At 40.8% G+C, this 27,026-nt stretch overlaps 2 protein-coding genes across 3 annotated transcripts; one reads left to right on the top strand and one right to left on the bottom strand.

Annotated features, from left to right (window-relative positions):
* Positions 1 to 301: 301 nt before the first annotated feature.
* Positions 302 to 13,263, bottom strand: cenpj (centromere protein J). Of its 2 annotated transcripts, none has more exons than XM_037110400.1 (18): positions 13,026 to 13,263; positions 12,112 to 12,510; positions 11,301 to 11,427; positions 11,016 to 11,157; positions 10,767 to 10,860; positions 9,723 to 10,439; positions 8,630 to 9,479; positions 7,893 to 8,025; positions 7,148 to 7,313; positions 6,566 to 6,697; positions 6,325 to 6,462; positions 5,883 to 5,991; positions 4,859 to 5,010; positions 4,476 to 4,565; positions 3,532 to 3,672; positions 2,653 to 2,737; positions 1,985 to 2,105; positions 302 to 1,556 (listed from the first exon to the last, which is right to left on the bottom strand). In XM_037110400.1, exons 2-18 carry the CDS (start codon positions 12,478 to 12,480, stop codon positions 1,364 to 1,366), a joined length of 3,759 nt encoding a protein of 1,252 aa, XP_036966295.1. In that variant the 5' UTR covers positions 12,481 to 12,510; positions 13,026 to 13,263; the 3' UTR covers positions 302 to 1,363. The 2 variants fall into 2 exon arrangements, with proteins under 2 accessions (XP_036966295.1, XP_036966294.1); XM_037110399.1 differs by having other exon boundaries at positions 4,859 to 5,013; positions 13,026 to 13,262.
* Positions 13,264 to 13,560: 297 nt separating this feature from the next.
* Positions 13,561 to 26,324, top strand: ttf2 (transcription termination factor, RNA polymerase II). Its single transcript, XM_037110725.1, has 23 exons — positions 13,561 to 13,678; positions 13,931 to 14,036; positions 14,616 to 14,702; positions 14,945 to 15,014; positions 15,599 to 16,459; positions 17,504 to 17,624; positions 17,759 to 17,941; positions 18,171 to 18,328; positions 18,916 to 18,997; positions 19,184 to 19,309; positions 19,513 to 19,663; positions 20,161 to 20,266; positions 20,417 to 20,601; positions 21,522 to 21,675; positions 21,867 to 21,958; positions 22,543 to 22,628; positions 23,149 to 23,291; positions 23,413 to 23,592; positions 24,146 to 24,204; positions 24,496 to 24,649; positions 25,011 to 25,093; positions 25,497 to 25,571; positions 25,847 to 26,324. The coding sequence occupies exons 1-23, from the start codon at positions 13,651 to 13,653 to the stop codon at positions 25,989 to 25,991; spliced, it is 3,435 nt and encodes a 1,144-aa protein (XP_036966620.1). The 5' UTR covers positions 13,561 to 13,650; the 3' UTR covers positions 25,992 to 26,324.
* Positions 26,325 to 27,026: the final 702 nt, after the last annotated feature.

Below are 27,026 nucleotides of genomic sequence, written 5' to 3'. Positions count from 1 at the left end.
TAAATGCTTACAAGATTTAAAGCAATATGTATGGAAAGATCTTTTTCAATACATGCAGTTAAGTTACTAATTTCAAAAAGAGATGGGAAAAACCAGTTGGCACTTCGAATAAGGTGATTGGAGAGATTGTGGATGCATAAAAACAGAAGAAACCTCAATTCATCTCAGCTTTCAGGATTCAACTATTACTATAATAGTAAGAATATAAATAGCGGCAACGTTTTTTTTCCTGCTTTGTATCCGACTGTACATCTTACTGTTCGTGCCGTTCGTTGTGGTTTATAACACTGTGAAAACTTAATTCAGTGTGTGAAAAAAGGTTAAAATTTATTTTACAAAAAAATTACAGTCAGCTAAGAAAATAAATATGTATTTAACATTTTTACAAATTAAAATAGTTGTAAACAAACACTTAGAACAGAAAAACACAGCTGCACAGGTGACATTTTGTTTCTGTTCAGCATTTCTCCTCCCCGGTCTTCACTGAAAATGTAAACATTGAATATGTGAACATTTAAACAGTAGGACGGAATGAGGTCTGGTGGTTGGTAATGTGCTAAAACATCCTGCTACAAACACTGTCAAACAGAATAAAGAAGGGACATCATTGCAAAAGTTAAACACCTTTTAAGACCTGAAACAATCCTACAACCCTTAGATACATTAAAGGTGCCTCGTTGAGTTTTCTTGCAAAGTTTTTGTTCAGGAAAAATTTTGTTTGTGTCTTTGAAGTGAAGTGAATATAATGAATGCATTTCCTTCCTCATAAAACATTGTGAAGCCAGTTTGAGATCCATATTGTTTACATCCATGTTAATGTGTCAGCAGTCCTGCGTTTGTTGATACACTGCTTACATTTCATTTATGGCTGTGCGACTTGTGCACGAGAATATATGTAAGAAGTCTGAACGTCCATGTGGAGTTTTTAACCACTAGTAGCCCTGCAGCGCTCTGTTCTGTCTGCAACTATTTGGCATAACTCAATTCGTAACTCGGTGGTGGTAATGTGCAAATAAACATAAACGAGTAAATAATTTAAGTGAACAGAATTGCATTTTAAATTTTTCCAAATGTCAAGGAGACGTGACGTGTTTCACTGAATGTAATCTAAAAAGGTGTTAATGACACATCAGCTGCCATACAGATGGACGTAATGTAGGTGTAGCAGTGGAGATGTGTCCATCTAGAGAGTGATTTTAAAAGCCCTGCATACCAACACAGGTGATAACATTAAAGGGGAGCAAGAGAGACACGTGATTCTAGTCTGACTTGTTTGAGACTTTATGCAAGTCTTTGGAAATCATAGTTCAGAGATCAGCCTTAGGATCCTGAAACCTTTAATTTGCTGTGAGACACGGTGTCTCTACGCTCTGTTGTCCACGATGACGTTGCCATCTTTGTCTTTGATCCTGAGCCGTCCGTTGGGGTAGCGCGTCTCCTGCTTGCCGTCGGCATAGACTGTCTTCACGGTGCCGTCTGGATACTCCCTCCTCTTGTAGTCGGCCGTGTGGATCTCCTTCTGGCCTGTGTTGAAAAGGATCTCCTTGGTGCCGTCCCTGGGAGAGGCAGCACACAGTCACACCCAGTTAGTTTTCATTCAAGGTGAGACTTGAACATAGAATTAAATTCAGAGTGTTACCAGCTTAACAGTCCTGCTACATAAATGTGTCTTTTCTTTTCTCAGATTTTTGTGGGATATTTAAAGGAAAAGTTCTTGGAAATTTAGGGAGTAAATGTCCCTGTGGTGTGACTCAGCCATCTGAAACATGACAAACAGCTCGCAACAGTATCATTACAGTATTTCACCACTGTTCGTCTCTGCCTGCAGGAAGCAGCAAAACTGGACCACAGTGAGCAGTTTTAAATCAAAAGTATCATGTTTCCTCAACGGCTGATGTACAGTACAGTTCTCCCCCTGGTAGTTTGGTGGATTTGGATTTGGCGAGAGGCAGAAAGACGAGCCAGCGCTGTGGTCTCTACTTACGGGTTGACCTGTATGATGGTGCCGTCTGTCAGCACGCTCTCCTCTCTGCCGTTGGGAAACAGGTTCTTGACTGTCTGGTCTGGGAAGGTGATTTCCTTACGGCCGTCTGAGAAATGCTTTTCTGGAGCAGAAATGAAACAAAGTGTAACGTACCATACAGTGCAATCATGACCATGCAGCAATCGTTTTTTTGTTTTTTGACTTAATTTTCAGTGTAGTCCAAGTGAAGCCCGGACATGTATAAAATATTTGTTTTTCCAACCGCTTGTCAACTGGATTAATTAAGTGAAATAAAACTTCCTGATAACTGTGCTGTGACAAACTCCAATGATGAGCGAAACTTCAGAACAGTTTGGAGGTACAAGTACTTGACTTACTCTCATGTTAGCATTCTTCCTATACTTCTACTACATTACATTTGAGAGGGAAATGTTGAACTTCGACCTGTTTGTTTGAAAGCAGTATTTACTTTGCATTTTCAAATTACCAAAACCAAATACAATCAAAAAATGACTTTAAAATTTAGTTAAGTATAAAGGAGTTCTTCTTATACTGCTGCAAAATCACTCCTTATTTATTATAGGGCACAATGATAACCAGACCGGTGTCCAAAACTATCCATGATCCCATTTTTACAGATGTGCTCTAGAGTGAGCGTCTGCTCTCACCTGTCTGGTTGTTGGGGAAGTGCAGCACCTCCATCCCATCTGGGTAGGTGATGTGTGTCGTCTGGGCTTCAGCGTAGTAGTAGATCTGAGCACAAGGAGCAGAGTCGTGTTAAAGTGTCACCAGTAGATACTCTCAGATGGGTACCAAATGTTTAGGAGACCGCTCAAATTCAACTGCGAGCTCTCAAATTGAATTCAATACAATTCAAATTTAAGCTGAACTCAATGTCCACATTAACGCTGCAGCCAAGAGTTTTTATTTATAGGCTTGCAACATTCTCTTTATTGACATTGAAAACACATTTCCAGATGATAATAATAATAATAATAATAATAATAATAATAATAAAGTCTTAAAAAACAACAACATAACACAATAAGCCTCATTAGAAAATGTAAAATATTTTGTCTACGTAAATTGATTTAATCGTGATTTCAAGACTAAAGACACTTGCTGCCCTTTAAGCACAACAATTTATTTTAACAATGTGCTTTCAATCACTTCAAAAGAACAAATTCAAAATAACCTTTTAATTATTTAAACAAGAAACATATTTGTGCTCAAATCTCAGCAAAGACAGTTGGTGGTGTGCACATCGAACCACAACCAGGCTTCACTGGCTCCATCTGGTTCTCCTGTGTTTAAATCTCATCCAGGAAAATCTGAATCTAACAAGGTTAGTCAGACAGCCCCTCCCCTCCTTCAACAATTCCACCTCTGAGCAGGGTGCATCATGTCCAACAGCTCCCAGGAACACAGTTAATGTTTTCATCAGAAATCTCACTCAGCAAACGTTCACTGTACCACTACACACTCTCACTTATTTGTCTGGATATGGAGGCTGGATGCAGTTACTGGACAAAATGTAAACGTCTCACCACTCTCTGGTCAGCTGTGATCTGCTTGGTGTCTCCGTTGAAGAAGGTGACTTTGACCGTCAGTCCGTCTGCTGACACCTCCTTCCTGGTCCCGTTGGGGAAGGTAATAAGACGATCACCGCCAGCCAGAACCTTCTCTATCTGGAAGGATCACGGCCAAGTTTTATCAGCAATCTACTACTATCAATAACAGCAAAAAAACTCTGCTGTATTTCTTGGATTATTCTCTGTTTTACTACAAACCTGCTGAGCAAAAACATCCAAAAGAAGGCATTTCAACATCTTTTGAAAAAGTCTTCCACTGGAGAGCAAGAGTCAAAGTTCTTCTGACATCTTTTCAATGTTTACTATTGATGTCCAAGTGACATCCTCACAGGGTTCAAAATGAAGGTTTTTAGACATCTTTTCAGCTTCAAAGTTTTTATAACGGCCAAATTTTACTCCATGCAGCAAAAGCTACAGAGTGGATTTGAACCCTCAGCCTCAACCTCAGTAGCCTGCATGAGACATGCATGTCATCAGGTCAGCTATTTATCAGCTTTGTTAAATATCATGTTTTGGAAACATTAGCCATTAGCCTGCATGGAGTTTGAATCCTACCCGGGTTTTTTCCGCATGGAGTTAAAATCCGGCTGTCATAAAAACTTTCATGCTGACTGACCAGTGGAAGTCTTGTCAAAGTCAGCAGAGACCTGGAGTTTAAGTCGCTTTGATGTGTTTTTGCTCAGTGGTAATAAAGTGAAAAGCCCAAAACCACCAAATGTATCAGACAAGAGTTTCTGTACATTTGAAGCCTGATAAATCTTATTCTAGTCCTCCACTGATGCCAAAAAAACATCAATGAGCCACACTGTTGCTCTGGGGGACATGTTCCTTTACTGCCACGAGCAAACACACTATAGAATATTTTGACTGAGTCCAATGACAAATTTCCACTCTCTCACCTTCCCATCAGGATGAGTGATAACCTCCTGAGCTGCTTCTGCCTCTTCAGTCTCACTGCATGCTGGTTCTTTTGGCGGAGAATCGCTTTTCTACAATTATAATATGTCAAACAAACAGCAGAGAATTAAAGACGGCTGGAGTGACTGAGCCCTGAAAGACAGCAGCATGTCCAGTCTCCAGCAGCCCTCTGGCTTGAACAGAATAAGAAGTGAAATAAACATGGTGACTGGCTGAACCGACCACCACATCACTGTCAACAGACTCTGAACAGGATCAGGAGCTGTAAATTAGCTTTAGCTAGTTTTCCAGTGCAAATTACATCTATAATACATTTGTATAGATTTGTTACGCCAGAGAGAACAGCACTGAAAGCATTTCTCACCGGAGAGCAGCTGTGTGGGTGTTCTTGGTTTGGAGATTTGTTCTGACTCTTGCTGGCGGGTGTCGACTTCTCCTCTGTCCTCCTGTCAGGCAATGAGGATGAAGAGGAGGCTGAGGAGAAGGAGCCTGGCCTCCTCAGGCTGCTCTTTATCCCTGCTGACAGTCCACACAAAACAGAAAAATGTTAATCACTTTCAAGTATTGGAACATTGGTTCCTACATCAAACTTTTATAAATCAAGGATTGATTGAGAGAAACGTCAGGAAACACTGAACACCAACATAAATGAACCCATTCCTAAAAACCAGAGGACTTATTTCCACAGGCATTATAAAATCAGCCATGCAGTGACTGATTAGTATCTCCACGGAAGGGGCAGTAAAATAAACATGCAGTGAGTTCAACACTGACATATTATCAAAGAGTGAAGTGTTACCTAACAGCTCATCTATCGAACTATTTAACATTATCTTTGATCTGGAGTGGCGTCCAGTCCAACCACCTGTCCAGGCACATACTCTCCTTTCACTCCCTTTCTGGTGTCAAACCTACTCGCAAGGGAAATATCTGTCTTGTTAGCTGTCCAATGCTCCACAATGCTCATCAGCTGGCTTTTCATTGTGTCTGGCTGCAGTTTGGTGCAGAGCAGGTAGTGTACAGTGGGTTAATCACAGCTTTTGTTACTGAGCAACGCTTCATGCTGCAGTGAAAAATTATACCCCATGAGCAGTGAGAGTGAACCAAAATGGTGAAGTGGTGAGTTGGAAAATCAAAATGTATGAGCTGAAAGTCACCATGATGTTCGATAAAGCTGAGGGGAACTAATGAGTTGGATGATAATTTTCTGTTGGGTCTTCACTGCACGCACTTCTCTGCACTACACCTTTTACATTCAGGAATGTGATTATGTGATGTCTTATGATATTTATGATAGGTACTTCAAAGTCTGCAAAAACCTTTAACTCCCAAAACCATGTGTCCATTATTTTAAGCAGTAGAAATCTCCTTGTGAATTTAAACCGTACCTGAAGCAGCCTGACTGTTCTCCCTGGAGCCTCTTCTCGTGGCTGCAGCAGTGCTGCTCTGTGGAGCGCTGCTGCTGATTGTGCTGCATCCTCTGGAGTCAAGTGGACTCTGAGAACAACGACAGACAACTAGTGATTCAATTATTATACAAAGATGCAAAAAAAAATCTGAAGATAGATACTGAAGTGACATTTGGTCAATGAAAGACTGGGGCCCACCAAAGAGACATCATGAGTTGTTTGAAGTGTGAAGATAACAAAAATCATAAACAACTATTATGGACCCATTCCACATTGTCCAAGTCATACTTAATTGAAATGTTTGATTTCAGTTTCAGTACAATCAGTTAAGACTGAGCATATTTATTTTTGTTATTATACAACTGAGAAATGTGACTCAGTGAAGGTGAATATAACAAATAAAAGATCTTAACATGCTCACAGCGAATTTTACTCCTTTGGTCACAGCTGACAAATTGTTCTCAAACATTCTTGGACTGTCTTTGGGTTCTTTGTCCTTCTCTGCACTGAGAGGGTTTTTCTTCCAGGCACTGATGCGGAGCTTTTCCATCATTTGAATCTTGAATTAAAAGAGAAGGTATGCTTAGAAACACAACACATGCACGGCCAGATAATGTGAACAGGTGTGAATGGGGTGAAAGGGTCAGAGGTCAGGTGGGTACCTCGCCTCGGAGAGAAGAGTTCTCCTGCCTGAGGGAGTCGATCTGTTGCCTCAGACGGCTCTGTGTGGAGGCCCAGCGACTTTCCTTCCCCCTCACCTCCTCCTGCAGGGAGAGCAGCTGCTGCTTCAACGCCTGGCAGGGAGGACAAGCACAGATTCAAGGGGAGTTCAACCTTTTTCAAGATTTCACAGATAGTAGCTTCTTTTTGGGGTCAGCTACTTTGTAGGTAAACACACAGTGATTCTTAGGAAAATAATTCCAAAAAAAGAGGTCAAAAGTCTGTACTGTGCTGTAGAACTCACTGTAAACCCTGTAATGTGGCAGGAATGTAAAACTGGAACCTCGTTAAGGATCTTATATGAATTATTGGCCACTAAACAATATTGCAATTCTGATTTATACCAATACCTAGTAGCAATACTATGAAATGAAATTCATTTTTGGAGTGATGAGTCAACTGATCATCGAAACCTTTCACATTGTGTGCACATAGATGTAATTCTAAATAATTCACTGGTTTTATTATTCCTGATTATTAAAATATACATTGCTGATATGGTGCAGGTTTTGATCCTGGGTCACCTGGATCTCTTCTCGTTCCTTCTTGTCGGGGATGGCTCTGGCGGCTGACGCATGCTTCTCAAACAGCTTGCGCTCCTTCTGCAGCTTCCTGTTCTCCTCCTTCTTGTACTCCTCAAACTTGGCCAGCTCCTCTGCTTTCATCTGCTCAAACTCCAAAAGCTCTTTCCTACAAAAACAATGATAAAGCAGACAGCAATCAAACAGCCTAGTAGACACAAACGCATTATACATCAAAATATCTGTTCCCAAAACTGGACACGATTAAAGAAAATAAAGAAGTGCATGTACATCTGAACATGGTATTCATCTTTCAGACTCTCCTAAAATGTTGTCAGGATGACTGTTTTTTTGTGACCATCTTTTGTGTAACATAATATTTTTGTCAAACTCTTCAGTGTAAGCAAACTATTACAAAGTTAATGATCTGTAGAATGCTGGCATAACTCATTCAGAAATCTCGGAACCTTTGAACCTGGAACACAACTGTATACTTGGCCAAGGATGAATCTTGGAAGAAGTATTTGGGATTGCCAAAAACATTTTAATTTTGATTTGTAAGGGATCACCTCACCTCAAAATAAAGCTGGCACACATAAAATTACTAAAATCAAAATATAGATAATGTATAACAGCATCAAACAGGAAGTTACCTGTTTTGAAAGTACATTAAAAGGGTGTTAAACAAAATTATTCTAAAAAAAATATCGAACGAAACACACACACAAAGTGTAAACGGATGTATCACCTGAGATTTTCCTGTTTTTTCTCATTCTCCTGTCTGAGTTTGGCAAGCGCATCATTCTCCTTCTTAAATCTCTCGATCTCAATCTCAAGCTCAACCAGTCTCTCCCTCAGCCGTGTAGACTGGACCTGCTGGCCTGTGGAGAAGGACACACACAAATACACACATTACATCTGTTTCACACTCTGCTGTGGCAAAAATCACCAGTCAGCAAAATGATTCTTCTCACAATCCTTTGAGATGTGGCCTCAAGGCTCAAAACAATTCACAAGTGTTGTTTTATGGGATTAGATAGTTTCAGATTAAATGTACTTTAAATGGCACAATAGTGACAGTTCATTAGAATCTGTCCATGAATATGTGCAGTTTATTTAAAGATACAGAAGGTATTGTTGTATTGGGGTTCTGTAAACTTCAAACCACAAAGGAAAAGAAGAAGAAAGAAGGTGTTGACATGTTTTGTTGGAATCATTAGCTGATCAACAAAAAATTGTTTTGATTCATGATTAAAATCCAGTATCAGACTGGGTGCGCTGCAAACTGAATATCTTAAAACCTGAATAATCCATTAACTGAAGAATAATAAAAATATCCTAATGAAAGCAAGAGGAAGTATCATTAAGTTTTTATGCCTCAGTGAAAAATCTAATTCATGTGTGAACAGCCACAAAAACATGCTTTCTGTCTGAGAGTAAAACTACTGGTGGAGGCTATAACCTTCAAAAGACTACAAGTCTCACCTGTCTCCACCTCTGGTTTTTTGGACTCAGGAGCAAGCGGAGCAGCAGGCGGTGGAAGAGGTGCACTCTGGGTCTTCGGCTTCAGGGAGGGGAACAATCTTGTCATGAGCTGGGAGGCAGGAGGAGGAACATCTGGCTCCTGATTAGCTGAGACAATATTTGTGCCCTTATCCAGCTCCACAACTTTGCTTGTTGCCACCTTCCTCGATAGAGTTCGCTCTGGTGGTGAGATTCCGCTGGCTGTTGCTTTCGAAACTGAATAAGCTCCTCTACTGTTACTGGCTTTGCCGACAGTGTCCTCCAGGTCATTCCACGTGTCATTGTCATCAAACACGACTCTACCCTGCTGCCCATCTTTGTCCTCTAGCAGAGTGGACTCGTCAGCTGCGCTGAGGATGCTGTCATTGTCCTTTTCATCAACTCCTGTCACATCTGAAGCTGAATCCCTGAAACTGTCCTCATCCTGATATGACCGCTTGTCGTATGGCGGGTTAGTCTGTGCAGGAAAGCAACGAGTTCTGAGATACAAATGTGGCTTAACCGCCACTTCCTGGTCTTCAGATTCCGAACCACTTAAAGAGGACAGATCAGAGTTCAGGTGCTCGACTTCTCTCCCACTGTCCTGTTCGTTCTTATCACCAATGCTCACTTTGTTATTATGTGTATTGTCTCTGATCTTCATCACAAATGCTTCTGAGTTCATGGAACTGCTTTTACATGCCAAATCACCAATACTACCAACACTACTGCACCTCTGAAGTGAAACTTTAGGAGGTGACTTAATAGGGGTGGAGGAGAGCCGCCGTGGGTGGTGCCCCCTGGCAGGCTGCAGCCGGTCCATCTGAAGAACCTGCAAGTACAAAACTGAGTCTTTACAACCACACAGTTACAGTCAACAGGTAGAATATAATGGGAACATCACAGAAACAAAAATACACACAATCAAGTCTGTAAATACTGGAAATTCTATCTATCTTTTCTGTATTCAAGTCCAATTGGTTCTTTTCTGTAATCCCTGTATTCCAACACAGAAAATATGCTTGTACCATTAAGTTTTTATGCAAATACTTGCTAAATGAGTTGAATAAAGCACCTTCATGACAAAGGAGGAGTTGGATGAGAATGACAGCTCCTCGGCAGCTTGCTCCAGAAGCTCAAACTCTCCCAGCTCCATGCTTTCCAACTGCCGGTCACATTCCCAGCGCCGGAGCTTCTCCTGGAATGACGACTCAAACGAATCCAGTGGAACTCTTGACTCTTTAGCTGCATCATTTTCAACCCTCTCTGGCCCTCTTCCCATGCCCACCTGTTTGGTCACAGGGTTGGGCTGTGTGTTGTAACAAGGGTTCCTTGCAGCCTGAGCTGACTGGGCCGCTTTCTTGTTATTCTGCTCCTTTACTTGCCCCAGTTGATGTTGTTTGGTTTGCCCACCCCCTGGGTCAGTTTGAATCAGCTCTGATCCTTCTGTGTTCTGCCTTTGATGACTTCCCAAAACTCTTGTCCAAGCTGTCTTACTCTCAACTCTAATATCCTGGGGTGGCGAAATGAGACCTCTCTGCCGGTTCTCCTTGTTGAGTGTGGCAGTTTTCCGTTGGACAGGAAGCCGCTGGACAGCATTTGTGCTCCCTCTCTGGATAGATGCAGGCTCTGAGTTGCTGCGAGACATTCCTCTGGCCTGGACTTGTGGTTTCGGGTCCTTTTTCACCTCTGTTTTTGGCAACGAGGCTTTACGATTGTTGGTGAATCTTGAGAGACCCTCGCCTCGCTTCAGAAAGGTCCGCTTGGCAACTGCTTTAGCTCCATCTTGGCCCTGTTCAGGTGAGGAGACATATTGTGAATTTGGATATTTGTTGCATTCAAAAATAAATAAATTTTGGCAACTTCAGAGCTTAAGCTCACAAAGCTTCCTGCAATGCACCAATATGGAGATGCTCTGCTGCTTGCAATTACATTATCATATCACAATATCACCATGCTGTGCTAAATTAAATGAATGTCTCATAATTAAAAGTTTTGCTTTCTTTAGAACTTTGACTTTCAAACTCTCCAGCTTTGAACATTGTATATGGTGTTACCGTACTGATTGATTTTTTTAATCTTTACTGTTCATTTAGAGGCCATTGTTACATTTTCTGACCTGCTGTTGCTGGGCAGACTTCAGCCTCTGCTCCTCCAGCCTCAGCTGCTCCTCCAACAACTCCTCAAATGTCTTCTTCTGACCCTCAATAGGTCTAGAAAGCAAACAAAGCAAATGTATGCAAACAGACAAGTTTGTCAAGAAATACAGATATACACAGAGCTTCGTAAGTGCACGTTGCATGACATGCTTAGTTCATCTCTTCTTGAGAGTCTCTTTTTAATGCTTGATAAAATGCACAGTATTTACCTGTCAGAGACTGCATCTTTTTTTCTGTTGTTGTCTTCAGTCAAACCAACACCACTGCTTGGTATAACCATGTCATCATGCTCATGAGAATGGCTGGTGTCGACACTCTGATCCTGATCATCTTCTCTGGAGTTCCACATGCCTGTAGGAAACATACACCAAACATACACTGATTTATCTTCCCAATCATGTCAACAATCTGGTGGAAGTATGGGTAGCCTTTGCTGGCCTCTGTACAACTCTACATTTGCAGTTATTCTAGTAATTTCTCTCTTTTTTTTTTACCTCCTGTGCAGTCCTGTGATCCATTCATCATTCCCAGCAGCCTCTGCTGCTCCTCCTGCAGACGCAGCAGCTCCTCCAGCTGATGGGATTTAAGCTGTTCCTGCATGTGCTGCTGCCACTGTCTCAACTGCTCGGACACACAATATTAGATTTTACCTCATGATATAGCAAGACTCTTCCTTTTTCTTATATTTGTGGCTGCCCACGACAAGGGTACACTGCACATACCCTTAAGATGACATTAAACGTGCTAACTGACTTGCATGCACTCACGCTTCAGACATTGTTTGAGTCTTTGCGGTCATAAATAGCCTTCAGGGAAAAACAGTAAGAGTAGCAGGAAGTGCGCAAGGTGTGTGGGTGTGGAGATGAGTGAGTGTGAATGAGATGAGGGTATTAAGCAAACAGGAACAGTTGATTTAATCAGCACTGGAGTCCACACAAGACCATTTTCAGGACATCAACAGATAACATTAGTGATGAATACATTGCCTGTTTCCATTTGGTTTGATGTATTGAGCTGTTTAACTGGGCATATACATTAAAATAATTAAAGGTGTTCTCTCAGCCACAGACTGCAACAGCTAGAGGATTTGATAGAACATATCACAATATCTGTTTAGGTATGGAAACACTGATTAAACTCTAAGGCAGATGTGTATCCGACAGATTACATGGAAGTGGGAAGAGCTGTCTATTTCAGCTGGTGTGGTGAGGTCTGTCAGATACTTGTTCGGGAGAAGCCTTACTGAAAATATCTTTGCTGTATTCATTTTCACAACCAGATTGTAAAATGCGCTGTTGTTCCTACCTGTTCCAGCTTCATCCTAACAGGCAGATCCTCGGACTTGCTTGCCATCTCATCCAAACTGTCCAGCTCTCCATCTAAATTTCTCGGGGACTCAGGGGACAGGCCGCTCACTGGCATCTCTCCTCCTGGTAATCGGCCATATCCATCCACACCGACGCAGCTGCTGTCTGCGGAGGCGGGCAGAGGGCTGAAGTCTGAGGCAAAGGAGTCGTCTGGCTTCAGGGACGGGGATTCCACAGCAGTGGTGTTCCGGAAAGAGCCAGCCAAGTCCAGACAGGGGTTGAGGATAACCCCGGCTCTGGTGCTACTTGGCATCCACCGCGCCAAGAAGTCCGCCTGGGAGAAGTGAGGCCCGGCTGGAGATGACATGTTGACCGCACTGACTCAAGCAGCGGCTCCCTAATCCAGGATTTGTGTGAACAGATTATGGTGACAGGTTAAGTGTTAATCACGCCGCGAATAAAGATCTACGAAAGCTATATATAGAAGCCGGTTTAAGCTGAGGTAACATGATCTTGTTTTCTAAGAAAGGTTACCTGCTCGGACCGGTTAAATGTGAGACCTTGACATGTCACGAGAGAATGATGTCGGTTTTAAATGAGCGTTTGTTTGGTTAGCAACAGTTAACTAAATCACAGGGGCTTCTGAAAACAGCCTGGCTCAATCATTGACAGAGTGACCACATTCAACTCATGGAGTTTGCTAACGTTATAATATAGTTAGACACTTTGGTGTCATCAATCAGTTTTACGTGCCATTTAAAGGCTTGGCTGAATTGGTGATACCTGCCTGTTGTTAGCAGGCTGCGTTTTACTTGAGACAGAATACATTTTTTTTTAACAGGCGTTACACTGTAGTGACGAGACACACAAGTTAGGAAGATTTATAAAAGTGTCATAACACATGTGAATTACCTGTAACATGAGCGAAAAGCAGTGTTACTGGAGCGATAGCGAGCCTTACAGAACCATAACAGACAAAAGTTTCGAAGCCTGCCGCCATATCAAAACAAAGCCCGCGAGAGTAAAACAAACCGACAAATCAGTTGATGCATTCTGGGTAATGCAGTTCACATGGGTTTTAAACCATCGGTTTCGCGGACTTATTTTAAATGTGGCTCTTTGTGTCATATAATATAACGAATATAATAGTTTATGTGCACAAACTAGACGTTTTAAATCAGTAAAAGTGACAGAAAGACTGTTCAATTAAAAGAACTAGCTTTGAATTACATCCGGTTAAACAGTCCTTCGCAAAAATATTTCACAATAAAGGTCATGGAGCGAGGAGAAGTTTGTGTAGCGCCGAATTTCAATTTTGCGCAATTCAGTTTTATGTAGTCCAAGTAATATTACTTTGTATTATATTATGTATTTTTATTTGTACTAAATATACCTAATTTTCATTGACTAATTTGGCCAAGAACCTTTATACTGAAAATTAAGGCACCGGATGTATTTTCTGAAGGTTGTGATTGGTTAATACGAAAATACGGAATTCCACGTTAAGGCAACTGACACTGAACTGACTGTCGGAACAATGGAAAAGATTGTATGTAATGTCCATGGTAAGTCGCACTAACCTAATGATCTTCTATAGTTTGCTGTTAAATAGAAACTTAGATGTTGTGTTGAGTTTCCAGAGGTCACATCTGTGTGATATTCCTTTTCATTGTGCATGACAAGGCAGTTTCTCTCCGTGGTCTGTTACACTTTTGATTTCACCAAACACACTTATTCCACTCATACCCTTGCTAACCTGCTGTGAATAGAAATTATGTGTATTCACTAAATACCCTGTTCTCTGTATCCACATACAGGCAGCGTATGTATGCTAAAAACGGGCGTAAAGGAAGGACCAAATAAAGGCAAGAGCTTCTACGTATGCGTTGACAAGCAAGGCTGTGATTTCAGTCAGTTGGCCAGGTATTTTCATCGTTTCCTCAGTGATTCCCTGTTTCTGTCCCTGTCAGTCGTCTATAGAGAGTGTGTCAAAGGTGGGGGTGGGTTCAGTATTTTGCTTAAGGACACTTTGACATGCAGCCCAGGGGAATCGAACCAGTAACTTTACGATAACAAGACACTGGCTCTAACCCTGAGCCACTCTCTTATATGTAAACATCTGAAACCTCTTTTTGTTAGATTTGTACTTTTATGTGATTTTCTTATGAAATATATACAGTTTCATAAGTTTGGTTTGCCAAAGTCTTAACTGTGGCACATAATGATATTACCTACATACTCGTATCCAATTTTATTCCACTCATATCAACCATTATTTCATACACACTGGATCTGATCACGTCAATTGCTATTGTAAAAAGAAAATGTGATTTTAACCTGTCGCTATTGAACGGCATGCTAGTTAAATTGTTAGGCAAATTTCACATTTCTTCTCCTTTTGGGTTCTGAAGAGAAAGCAAGTGTTTTTTGTTATTTTTTTTACACAATCCTGTTTATGATCCGCTTTATAGTTATTATTATTATTATCATCATCTCCTCCAGTGTCCCACCATCCCACTGCCTCCATCATGAAGACTCAACGGTTGAACTTCAAGCTCTCACCTACATTCAGCAGCAGCAGTGCTACAGGTGGGTGTGCAGGTGGATTGTGTTATGGTCCAGAACAAAAAGGAATTTGTTGTTTGTCCACCAGTGTCCCTGTGTTTTGTTTGTTTTTGTGTGATCCTGGCTGCTAATCAATTTATCTGCAGGGGCAATAAAGATACCCTGAACCCTGAACCATGAATCTTCCTGTTGCCAGCTTTAGATTTATATTAGACACCTGGTTGCTTGTATCGGACGTCTGATTCTGAGCTGTTCTTTTTTTCCAGGTTGTTCTACCGCTGTGTTGTGGGGAAAAAAGCAGGCCAGAGGTGGTGTGGATATGTGCCTTGGACTTCAGTAAGGCACCATGCACACCATTTATTTCTCTTCCTTTGGCACAAGCCAGATCTGGGACTCACTGGGACACTTTTATTTGTCCAACTCTCAATCGTCAAACACTCATGTTCACAAATTTATGCTGAATTCTTTTTTTTCTAACTTTTATAGTGTCAGATTTACAAGTTTCATTGAATACTCTGATCGTCATTTTAGGAAAATAACAAAAATTTAGTAGGCAAATAAGTATGTTTTATTTAAAGTTTAAGCAAATGCATTGCTCTGAACTTTAAAAATGGATATTGTACATGTTACAAATAAATTGTGTGTAGCACATTAGAACATAGAATAATCAAAATGGAACAGAAACCAAAGGAATACATTTGATGACATGTTCACTGTCTTGTGATGTCTTATAGACCAAACAAGTAATCAATCAATCAATTTTATAATAGATTTTAGATGTAGCCCTTAATAATATATTGTAAAATTGTGTAAATAGTTTCCCATGTTTTATAAATAAATGTCAATGATTTTTTTATATTCCTTTTTGCGGAAAACTGTTTAACCCATTTTAAAATGTCTGTTGTCTTCCACCACTGCAGCCGGAGAAAGAAAAGAGAAACCCTCTGTCAGATGCACAGCTGCAGCCCTCCTGCCTGCCAACCTCCCGAAACCCTTTTAAGGCTCCCAGCAAGACGGACAAAGACTCTGAGAGGAGAAGGATGCAGAGTGATGGAGGTGATGAGAGAAGCAGTGAGGCGAGTCTCAAGGCTGAGGGAAGAGAAAGTAATCAGAAAGAAAATGTGAAGAGCAAAGGTGCAGGAGAGAAAGATGAGGAGGGGGAGGAGGAGGGGAAGCTGAATTCATCTGATACTTACAGAGGTAAACAACTTCCAGCAGGGATGAAGGTAAAGAAGAGAGTTTCAGATGAGGAGAGAAAAAGTCTCAAAACTAACGCTGTGGAAAAGATGACAGAGAACGTGAAAGACAAGTTTAAAGAGAACCACACTAAAACAAGAGAAGGAGAGAAAACAGATTCTTCCTCCAGTGTCAAGGCTGCTCATCCTGAGAGAACACATCAAACCTCACAGGATCCTCACAAGGACACAACCCAGAAACCAGCCAATGGTGAAACCTGTGTGGCGGAACAAACTGTAAAGGAAAGTGTCTCTAAATCTGCACTGAGTGGTAGCACCAATGCTTCCAAAGACTCTGATAACACCTCTAACAAACCAACACAACCCACAGCGTCCAGTCAATCCAAAAACAACCAGGACAGTGATGACGACGATGTAGTGATGGTGTCTGTGAAACCTGCTGCTCAGAAAACTCCTCCTGCCTCTACTGTCCAGAAGACCCTGACCACCTTCCCTGGCTTCCAGCCAGCATCTAAGCTCAAACCTCAGCAGGGAGATCCGCAAGGGCTTCACAGCCTGCTCACTGCTCAGCTCCAACAGAAAAAGGTAAGTAAGTGACTCAGGCAAAGACATGACTGACTGTTTGGCCAGATATGGCTGGATCAGATATGGCTGGATCTTTTGGGAGCAATTCGATTGGGATAAAAATACTAGATTTTTAGGCTTATAGTCATATTGTTATAAAGAATTCTGATCAAGATACGCACCTCAAACATATCTTCAGCATTTCTTACTTGCAACTCCTTGTGATCTGTCAGCACATAAACACGTAAATGTCATTATAAAGCTGAAATCAGCTGATATGTTGAACCATGCTGATGTAATGTTGGACTCCAGTGCCACAGTCTTGTGTCCTGTCTGCTGCAATCTGATGGAAACTGAGAGTAACTGCTACAGCGGACACATAGAAAACATTTTTATTGCTTAATTAGATAATGATAAACAAGCCGTAAAATCTCATAATATACCTCATCTAGCCATCTGACTATAGTTGCTTGATAAGCTATGAACACGATGCTCTTGCATATGTCAAAAAACTCAGTCTCCATAAGAAATGAAGGGTGGTTTCAGGTGGAAATGTGCACATATTTATGATGATGATGTATTTCTAGTGTGCATCATTGAATCAAAATCAGAATATTGCTCCATTCTTCTTCTTCTCCATCAATAAGCTTACTACATAGTTTAACTCCAAAACTGTCAAACTGAATGCCCTGCTTCCCGACACCTGAGACCACAACTGGCCTGTGTCTTAAACAAAATAAGAAAGGAAACATTGTGACAATACGTTGAAATGATGTATCACTGCCTTAATCTAGTCTCTGACTCTTTAGACAGGGAGAGAGTCTCAACCACCTAAAAAACAGAACAAGCAATGCTGATTAATTATTGAAACCTTTAAGAAATCTGAACAGTCTACCGTGTTTAGTACTACAGACCACAGCAATAGAAAATTTGGTACAAACTCAATTCTTTGAAATGAATGAAATAGATGTCCTCCTTTAAAGTTAGGTTGTCGTTTCTATACATCCATTTTCATATGTATCTCTCTGTCTATCCTCTCATCCCATTTTGTCCTCTCCTGTTAAGGCCACTCTGTCTGTGGTGAATGTGGCGGCTCTGCCAGATAAAGGGGAGAGGCTGAGGACTCAGGTCAAAGAGCTGGAGGATGCACTGGAGTCTCTGAGCCTCACTGCTGCTTCTCAGCCAGGTAACTCACTGTGCAGCAGGAAGATTATATATAGATGTTGGAGAAATGAATGCATAGTTTTAATTCATTAACAAAGAGAGCTTGATTGAGAAATCACACTATTGTTACAGCTGTTATGTCTTAATGACTTTCAGAGCCCCAGGTTGGACAGAAAAGCGGTGACGCTAGTGCAGGTAGCAGCCAAGCTAACCCATTCAGCAGGCAGGGTGGCACCATCCTGCTCCCGGCCCCTCCTGCCCCGGGGCTCTCCCAGCACCAGGCCTCCAGCAGCTCACTGGGGCTCCAGCTGAGCCAGGGCTACACCCAGATGTATGGAGGTAGGCCTTGCATGGAAACAGTTCTGTAACTCTGTCTGGCCATTCCAGTTTTGTTTGACTCTATCTAGCTTGTTGCAATATGTGACTTTCCAGCATCTATATTTCCCCTGTTACTTTTTTGTTTGATTTTATTTTTCATTTATTTATAGTTTATTTTTGTGTGATAGGATTTCGTTCTTAATTTATCACTCATGCAAACCCCTGAACTCTCAGTCATTTCTCTGTCCAGCGAACCCACAGGCCCAGGCTTTTTACGGTGGCAGGATGACTGATGACCGTCTGCTGGCGGTGAAAAATGCCACCTGTGAGGCCATCGACCATCTCCACAAATCCCTGGAGTCCTGCCCTCACCCTGAGGACGAGGCTCCAGACCCCAAAGGCATCAAGGTTAGATACCCCCTCAGTCACTAGTCTGGTTTTCGTCAGGCCTTTAGAATATTTGAAACTACTTTATGAGTAAATTACTCATCCATTGTTCATACTAATATATTTTTATAATGAAAAAAGTATGTGGACGCCCATGCACTCAGGCTGGTATGTAACCTGACCTGGAGCTGATCTGTGCTTTCAACTTTGTGGTAGCATTTTAATGCTGAGTCCATAAAGAGACAGGTTTCTCAGTTTGGAAGAACTTGGTCCACACATCGTCCTGATCTCAACCCGGTCCAGCACCTGTGGGATGAATTAAAAGTCTGACTGTAAGCCAAACCTTAAAATCTGGTGTACAGTCTGAAACAGGAAGAGTGGAGGCTGTTACAAGAGCAGATTGATGCTCATAGTTTCAGCATGAGATGAATAATTCTGTATGGGAGAAGCCTTTGGGTGTCCACATACCATTTTTTTTGACCATAGTGTATTTGCTATTTTTAGAAAGAAGTTCTCACTTGAAACTGGCTATGAAAACAGAGCAACCTACTCTTTTGATAGGTCTACTATGTTACTCTAATAATGCCATTGTCCTCTTGGTTGATCAGGTAACGCTCCTGGCCCATCAGAGGAGAGCTTTGGCCTGGCTGCTCTGGAGAGAGGCCCAGAATCCATGTGGAGGAATTTTGGGTATGTTCGTCTTTTTTATTTTTACATGATTGTTATTAAAAAGATTAAAAACAAAGACAGATTAAGAATCTTCAGGAATGTGAGATAGATGTGTTATTATAAATGCTGTTTCAGCAGCTTCAAATTATAATTGTTTTTTGTCTTTGCTTCTCCTTCCTGTTTGTGTCGCTCTTTTTTTGGATTTAGCGGATGACATGGGTCTAGGGAAAACGCTGACCATGATTGCTCTCATACTGGCCAAGAAGAAGAAGGCAAAAGAGGAAGATGAAAAGAAGGAAGAGAAGAAGCTGGAGGGCTGGATCTCCAAAACTGGTAAATGAAACCTCTTCTCAATCGTTCGGTTTGTCTGATAAACACGGATGGTGACAACATTGTCAACATCCGTGTGCATGCAATTCAGATTTAAATTGGATCAAAACTTCTTGTTTTGTCTGAATTCTGGAGGTCAGTCTTAAATTGATTATTCAGAGGAAGCACACTTTGATTGATTTCTGTTTGTTTGTTGATCATCCAAGACTCTAGCCTGGTGGTTTCTAAAGGCACCCTGATCATCTGTCCCGCCTCGCTGATCCACCACTGGAAGAGAGAGATTGACAGACATGTGAAGACAGGCAAGCTGACTGTGTACCTGTACCACGGCCCCAACCGCGAGAAAAGTGCCAGAGTGTGAGGGGAACATGCACACATACACTCCACTCTTGTTTTATCTTTCCTACACTGTGTCTCTGTTACTCAGCATGCAGGCACAAAGGAACGCCTCCTGTGTTGAAGTTTTGTGTTTGGTACATTTGCCTTTATGTCTGATTTGAATATTAAAAAGATCTGTAAAGATGCCATGAAATACATTCCACACAGGTCTGCTGTCGACTTGCCTGTCTTCTAAGCAATTTTGAACAACACTGGATAAAACCTTGCAGAGACGATGCCCACTTCGTGTATTACACACAACAAATAACCACACAATTAACACCAGAAGAGTCTTGTTATTATTCAATAATTGTATAAAATAACAACAGAGCATGATCCTTTCACTGAAAGTCAAAAACTGAATTCTTACAGATCGGACCTTTTAATATCTTTAACACTCATTCTATCATTTTATTCCAGGATCGTTAAAGCACATGTGATCAAACTGAAGGAAGTGTTCTCTTTCTGTCCCTCAGGCTGGCAGATTATGATGTGGTGGTGACCACATACAGTTTGGTCTCTAAAGAGATCCCAGTCCAGAAGGAGGAGGCTGAGACACCCACCAAAGATTCTGATGATGTGGTGCGAAATATTTATTCATGACGTAAAACCACATTTCATCAGTTCAGTGCTATAGCTTAAAATTATTCTTGTACAATCTGAAAACTGATAAATGATCATCTTGGGCACCAAAACTAAAAACTCAAATGTTGTTTGTTTGCTTCCCCTCAGCCACCACGCTCGGCTCCTCTTCTGAGAGTGGCCTGGGCCCGGGTGGTTCTGGATGAAGGCCATAACATCAAGAACCCAAAAGTGCAGACGTCTATGGCTGTGTGTAAGCTGAGGGCTCGTGCCCGCTGGGCTGTCACTGGCACACCCATCCAGAACAACCTGCTGGACATGTACTCACTGCTCAAGTAAGCCAAAAACTCAGTAAATACAAGTGTTTTAAAAATCTTACCTGGTAGAGACTTATTCTGTTTTGTTTGCATGATTGACATATAAGTATTTTATTCCCAGTGAAACTAGTGTGTTTTATTGACCTTAAAGTGTGATAAAGTATTTTATATTACAACTGGAAGATTTATGTTGACTTAATTTCTTATGCTCATTTTGTTTATAATAGATGCACTGATTATCAGTGTAAATGGAAAAAATGAAATGGAAAATATAACAGAATAAACTAAACCATGGAAGCTGCTTGCATTTTTAGATAATCAATTTATAATCCATTAATGTGGACATTTTCCTGACTTTATCTGATGGATCCATCTTCCTATACAATCTGGGGGAAAAATAAGCTTTTCATTGCTGATCAGGAGTTATAAATGAAGAGTGCCACACAAGTGGCCACAAGATGGCGCAATAGATCAACCTCAACTTAAGAAACTCCACTGAAGTATAGATAGATAGATTGATAGATAGATAGATAGATAGATAGATAGATAGATAGATACTTTATTGATCCCGGAGGAAATTCAAGGTCTGTTGTCTATTGAGTACTCAGCTCTGAAATATCAGACTAACAACCAAATATAATGGAACAGAATCATCACTTGGTTGGTGCTAACTTCAGAGTTAGAGAAAGACAAAGTTCAGCTTTAAAGATGTACACCTGTTTGGCACTATGAAGACCCTGAGTTAACATCTTGTTCCACTGCAGAAAGAAATATTGTTGAGTGCAATGGTGCATTTCTCCTGGTTGTGCACAGAACAGGTTTCTTGCCCTCAGTGGTTTTCAAATTTACTGACCTCTTCACTGTCAAGTGAAGTCCACATGATTCATTAATAAAATGCGACGGTGTTTCTTCACTGTTTGTCTCCGTCTGTCTTTCAGGTTTCTGCGTTGTTCTCCATTTGATGAGTACAAACTTTGGAAAGCTCAGGTGGACAACGGCTCTAAGAGAGGCAGAGAGAGACTCAACCTCCTGACAAGGAGTCTTCTGCTCCGACGGACCAAAAACCAGCTGGACTCCACAGGAAAACCACTGGTAGGTGCACACACACCTTGGATGGCAGCATCACGTTGAGGACATTCATAATGAGGGCCACAAAGAAAATGTGCGGCTGGTTTGTTCTGACAAAAAGATCAGACTCTTTGCAATCTACAAATGAGGTGTTCTGATTTAAGCATCAACACTCACTGTGGATCCAGGCTGAAGTGAAATGTTGAATGTTTCAGGTGTCTCTTCCTGATCGGACCATCGAGGTGCATCAACTCAAACTGTCCCAGGATGAACAGGCTGTGTATGATGTGGTCTTTGCCCAATCCAGGTAACGTAACAACCTGTCATATTTTTCCATTTAAATCATTTTATGAGAAATCATCTCCTGTATCCTCTGTTTGTCTTTTACAGTGTACTCACTTAATTCTTTGGTTTCAAACCCAATACAAGAAAATGCTGTGGAAAAATTTGTACACTCCTCCTGTTCTGTTCTCTTTTAGCTTCAGAAACACTGGATTATTCTTAAAGGAAGAAAAGAAGATTTTAACATGTTCTCATTCCTTGTTTTGTCAATTTATTAAAGACACAATTTGGCCATTTATGATGAATGATTATCAAGTTTTGGGGTTAGGGATAGGGTTTGCAACAACTTTATATCTTTTTTTTTCTTTTTTTTTTTTTGTCCATCATGTTTTCCATTAAGTGTGTGGAGAAAAAAGGCTAGGAATTAAATAAAGACTAACCAGTGTTCCCCTCTGAACTAGACTCTAACTACCATCAAGGATGCTTACAACAGTTCCAAGGTCTAAATGTGTCTTTGCTTAAAAAAGAGACAAAATGCCAGATGTCTGACTGGATCATTAAAAACATAAAAAAAAGACACTAGACTGGTGATTTGCTCTTTTCCTCTAGATCTACCCTGCAGAACTACCTGAAGAGACATGAAGGAAATGATGTGAGCAAGGGAAACAAATCCAGTAGTAACCCCTTTGACAAAGGTGAGGTATTAGCTGGTTGATTTTTTTTTATAGTCCTCATCGGGCAGTTTGTCATGAATTCAGCCCTCATTATTGTGAGAGGTGTGGCTATGATTATATGGAATGATATTTGTGCCTCGGTCCTGAGCATGCTTTTTAGACATTTTCGAGCATGGACAAACATGTTTTACAACCACATCATTTATATTTGTTGACAAATTATTACACAAACAAATCATTTTGATTACATTAGACAGCTTCATTAATCCCTAATGTAGAAACTCATTTGCCACCAAATCAACTCATACAAACAACAAACAATATAGACATTGTATTCACAGGACTCAACAAAAATAAATAACACTAAAATGTTGATTTAAAGCTGAAAGGTGCTCTGGATCCAGGCTACTGACACAAAAGTCCTCTTTTCGTCTTTTGTTTTTATAGAGATTCTGTGCCTTTCAAATGAAACCTGGTTTGCAATCAGTACTGTTGAAACAAATTGGTGTGTGCTGAAACTCTGTTTGTCTTCGCTCCCCAGTGGCCCAAGAGTTTGGTATGTCCCAGGCTGACCCTGATGTGTCGAGTTCCCAGCAGCCCCAACAGGCGTCTAGCACCGTCCACATCCTGTCTCTGTTGCTGCGCCTCCGACAGTGCTGCTGTCACCTCTCACTCCTTAAGAAGGTACACACACACTCACATGCTCTGACAAGACTCACTGGGTTTGGCATTATCACACACTGAAATACACACAAGCCAACACAAGCACTGATTTCCTTCTTTCTCTTGTCCCCTCACTGCTCAGACTCTCGACTCCTCGGAGCTGCAGGGCGATGGGATCGTCTTGTCTCTGGAGGAGCAGCTCAACGCTCTGTCACTCTCCTCCAACTCCTCGTCATCGGGCCCTGACCCCAAAGACACTGTGGCCCTTAATGGCACCCGCTTCCCCTCAAAGCTGTTTGAGGAAACCAGTGAGAGCAGCAAGGTGGGCAACCATTGTTCTCAGCACCTTAACACCACAATAACCCCCTGAATGTGAGAATGTGTCCAGCAGGCTGTTGGTATTCTACTGTGACTAGAGAGACTACTCTCTTTTTGTGCTGGATATAAAAATGGTTGTATCAGAACTGTGGTTTTTAGACCTCTGTAGAGGTCAGTAAGTCTAACAGGATGTTTACAGAAGTTTGGATGACCTTGGTTTAGCCTTTCTCTCGCCATTACACGTTTGAGAAAAGTTGAGAAAAAGTATGAGAAGAGAAGAATTGTTGGTGAGTGCAGACAGCATATGAGCACGCTAGTGCCTTTGGACATAAAGTTCAGCTATAATTACTGCACACACAGTAACAGTATCTTAGTAACTTTTATAAGTCATGCGTTCAAGTATGTTGTTGACAAGAGCCCGTGGAAATGTACATGTTTGTTGAGAAATGTGTGATGACAGGGTGTGATGCAAATCTTCAAATTTTCCTGTATAACTGCTTTTAATGATGTTCATTTTAAACGCAAGTGAGTTGATTCCTCTACCTCATTTTTTCCAGATATCTGCTATTATCTCTGAGCTGAAGGCAATCAAACAAAGAAGTGATGATCAGAAAAGGTAAAATATAAAAATCTCAGTCACTTCAACAGTTTTTCATCCATTTGAGTTGTAAATCTTCCTCAGTTTGACTTATTTCTTAATCCTGGGTCTATTCTGAAGCTCTCAACTGTGTCCCACAGTCTTCCTCGCCAGATAGAGATGCAGTTTTCATAGGACTATACATTCATTCACCAGTAAATTGCTAACATCTTTTAACCTGGAAGTGGTCACCCTAATCGACCCACAACAACAGTTTAAATGTTGCTATCACATGTGTAATCCATGTTAACCCCCTCTGGTAATGTGCAGCGTGATCGTGTCCCAGTGGACCAGCATGCTCCAAATTGTTGCAGTTCATCTGCGGCAGATGGGCCTGAAATATGGTGTTATTGATGGGACTGTCAACCCAAAACGCCGCATGGACCTTGTCGAAGAATTCAACACTGACTCTCAAGGAATTCAGGTAAAACTCAGACTGAATCTTGTCAACAAAATACATAACTGAAACCTGCTAGTAGCTCACTGCATATATCAACAACACAAAGATTTATTAAAATGTTAAGTGTCCTGTTGTTGCGTGTATAACAGGCCAGTATTTTCACTAATGATCACTTGACAAACACCTGTATTCTTGTTTTGTTTTTGTTTTTTTTCCAAATCTATATCGTGAAAAAGTTCAGAAATATGCCTTGAACTCCATTGTTTTGTCGCACTATTTAAAGCACTTAAGACCTCCGACAGTGCTGCTCGGAGTCAATCTCCAGAAGTGGATTTTGACCAGTGTAACATTAAACTAAATATAATTTTCGGATTTTCTGCCAAAGGTGATGCTGGTGTCTCTTTGTGCCGGAGGTGTTGGACTCAATCTCATTGGAGGGAATCACCTCTTTCTCATAGACTTGCACTGGTGAGACGCACACTGACATGCAAAATCCAAGAGAGAATAATTGCTGGTGTTTGCTTCCCTCTGCGTGATGTCGCCACTTGTATAAACAGCATGTCCTTTGTCTGAATTATTGCTATTTTTATTCCTTGTGTGCTGCTGTGCCTTGCTGGTGTTGTTAAAGGGCCTTTAACTCTTGTGATTTTGCTTTTTATTTATTTATTTATTTATTTTTCTTTCTTTTTTTTTTACCTTCAACTGAAATTCACTTTAACTGACACTTCAACCCACTGCAGTGCTTCAGTTTCGACTCTTATTACCATTGAACATTTAACAAGACATTATTTAGATACATTATAACCTTTTTTACAGGTTTTCCAAGTGCAAATTTCAGCAAAAATGTGCGCTTTAACTTTGTTCAAAACAGGAACCCGGCCTTGGAGGATCAGGCATGTGACAGAATCTACAGAGTTGGACAAACTAAAGATGTCACAATCCACAGGTAAAAAGCTGCAGTGTGTGTGTGTGTGTGGGTACTACTATTATTATGTATTCATCATACAATATTGTTGTAGAAGGACAGTACTGAGATAGTTAAAGTTGCCTAAAACGGAGATCCAATTCAAATGTCTATGTAGTGGAAGTGAAACAACAAATGTAAAGACTCATGAGAGAAAATGTTCAACAATGGCTAATAAATTAAACTGTACAAAACTTAAGCTGTATTCATCTTCATTGTTAGTTAATTTTACCAAACACCTCTGTGTGTGTTTCCAGGTTTGAGTGTGAAGGCACAGTGGAGGAGAAGATTTCCACCCTGCAGGTGAAGAAGAAGGAGCTGGCTCAGAATGTGCTGTCAGGAACAGGAAGCACCTTCACCAAACTCTCTCTGGCAGATCTCAGAATCATTTTTGGTGTCTGAGATGGGAGAGAACTGAAGACGCTGTGGAGCACTGTCAAGCCCACAGCTACAGCCTTTCATACAAGTTTTTAAAATTCAGGTTGTTGGTCTGAAGTATCTTATCAGACTGAGGTAATTAATGACGTAAATCTAAGATAATGTTACAATGTATTTGTGCTGCTTGTTCTAAAGAGGATTTTCCTCTGTCATAGTTATTTTAATTTCTGGTAGCTTACTCATTATTGGAGTGAAGCAAATATTTGCCTTTTCCCCTTTTTTTCACCTGATTATTTTATTTTGTTGTATGTGTGTTCATGTTTAAATAAATGCAGGTAATAATTGAATATGTAAATATGTATGATGTCCTTTGCTTTGTCAGTTAAATGATTTATCAATTCAAAATGTTAGGGAATGGGTTAAGCCATTATTTAAATTTTCTCAGGCAGGTTTGAATTAAACTTAATGCAATCAGAAGTAGTCGCTGCTAAGAAACTATTAAACTACAAAAGAATGCATGCATCTGATATTTTGAACATGCTTTTTATTTATCTGAAATATAAATTGGACACTGAATGTTCTCTTTATAAGGTAAGGTATTCAGAATACACATAAATCGTTGTCACCTACCTTCACTGGCTAAACAAAAACTTGTTTTTGAGTTAGTTTCATGTTTTAAAAGTAACTGTATGCATAGGATGATAACTCGAATGCTGTTTGTAAATTATAAGTGCGTATGAAATTGTACCAGATTAATCTGTTGACTTCTGGCTCTGACTGTCTGCTTTGAGCAATCCGCCATATTTACATTGCTCGGTACGTAAAAAATCTGAGGGTCCATGCTGCCTTTACTGAATATCGGAGATGTGGGTTTTCACATCTGAAACAACAACGCACAGTAGTATTGGCATCCACGCGTTGGAAAATCTTTTTTTTTTTTACAATAGTGTCTAACGTCATCCAAATAGTCAATACAAGTCTTTCGCAGAAACTCGAAACGGGCATAATAAACATCAGATACCGGAGGCTGAAACAATATACCGGTGTTCGCTATTTAGT

The sequence above is a fragment of the Acanthopagrus latus genome, chromosome 9 (genome assembly GCF_904848185.1).
Source record: "Acanthopagrus latus isolate v.2019 chromosome 9, fAcaLat1.1, whole genome shotgun sequence".
NCBI lineage: Eukaryota > Metazoa > Chordata > Actinopteri > Spariformes > Sparidae > Acanthopagrus > Acanthopagrus latus.
The sequence above is the reverse complement of the archived record's forward strand: the minus strand, read 5'-3'. Positions and strand labels throughout refer to the sequence as shown.

Coding starts and splice junctions, on each gene's coding strand:
- ttf2 (XM_037110725.1), top strand. CDS start 13,651: ATGGAAAAGATTGTATGTAATGTCCATG. Junction 20,602..21,521: donor GACATGTACTCACTGCTCAA/GTAAGCCAAAAA, acceptor TCTGTCTTTCAG/GTTTCTGCGTTGTTCTCCAT. Junction 21,959..22,542: donor GTGGTCTTTGCCCAATCCAG/GTAACGTAACAA, acceptor CTTTTCCTCTAG/ATCTACCCTGCAGAACTACC.
- cenpj (XM_037110399.1), bottom strand. CDS start 12,480: ATGTCATCTCCAGCCGGGCCTCACTTCTCCCAGGCGGACTTCTTGGCG. Junction 7,314..7,892: donor AAAAAACAGGAAAATCTCAG/GTGATACATCCG, acceptor TTGTTTTTGTAG/GAAAGAGCTTTTGGAGTTTG. Junction 6,463..6,565: donor ACTCTTCTCTCCGAGGCGAG/GTACCCACCTGA, acceptor TTTTAATTCAAG/ATTCAAATGATGGAAAAGCT.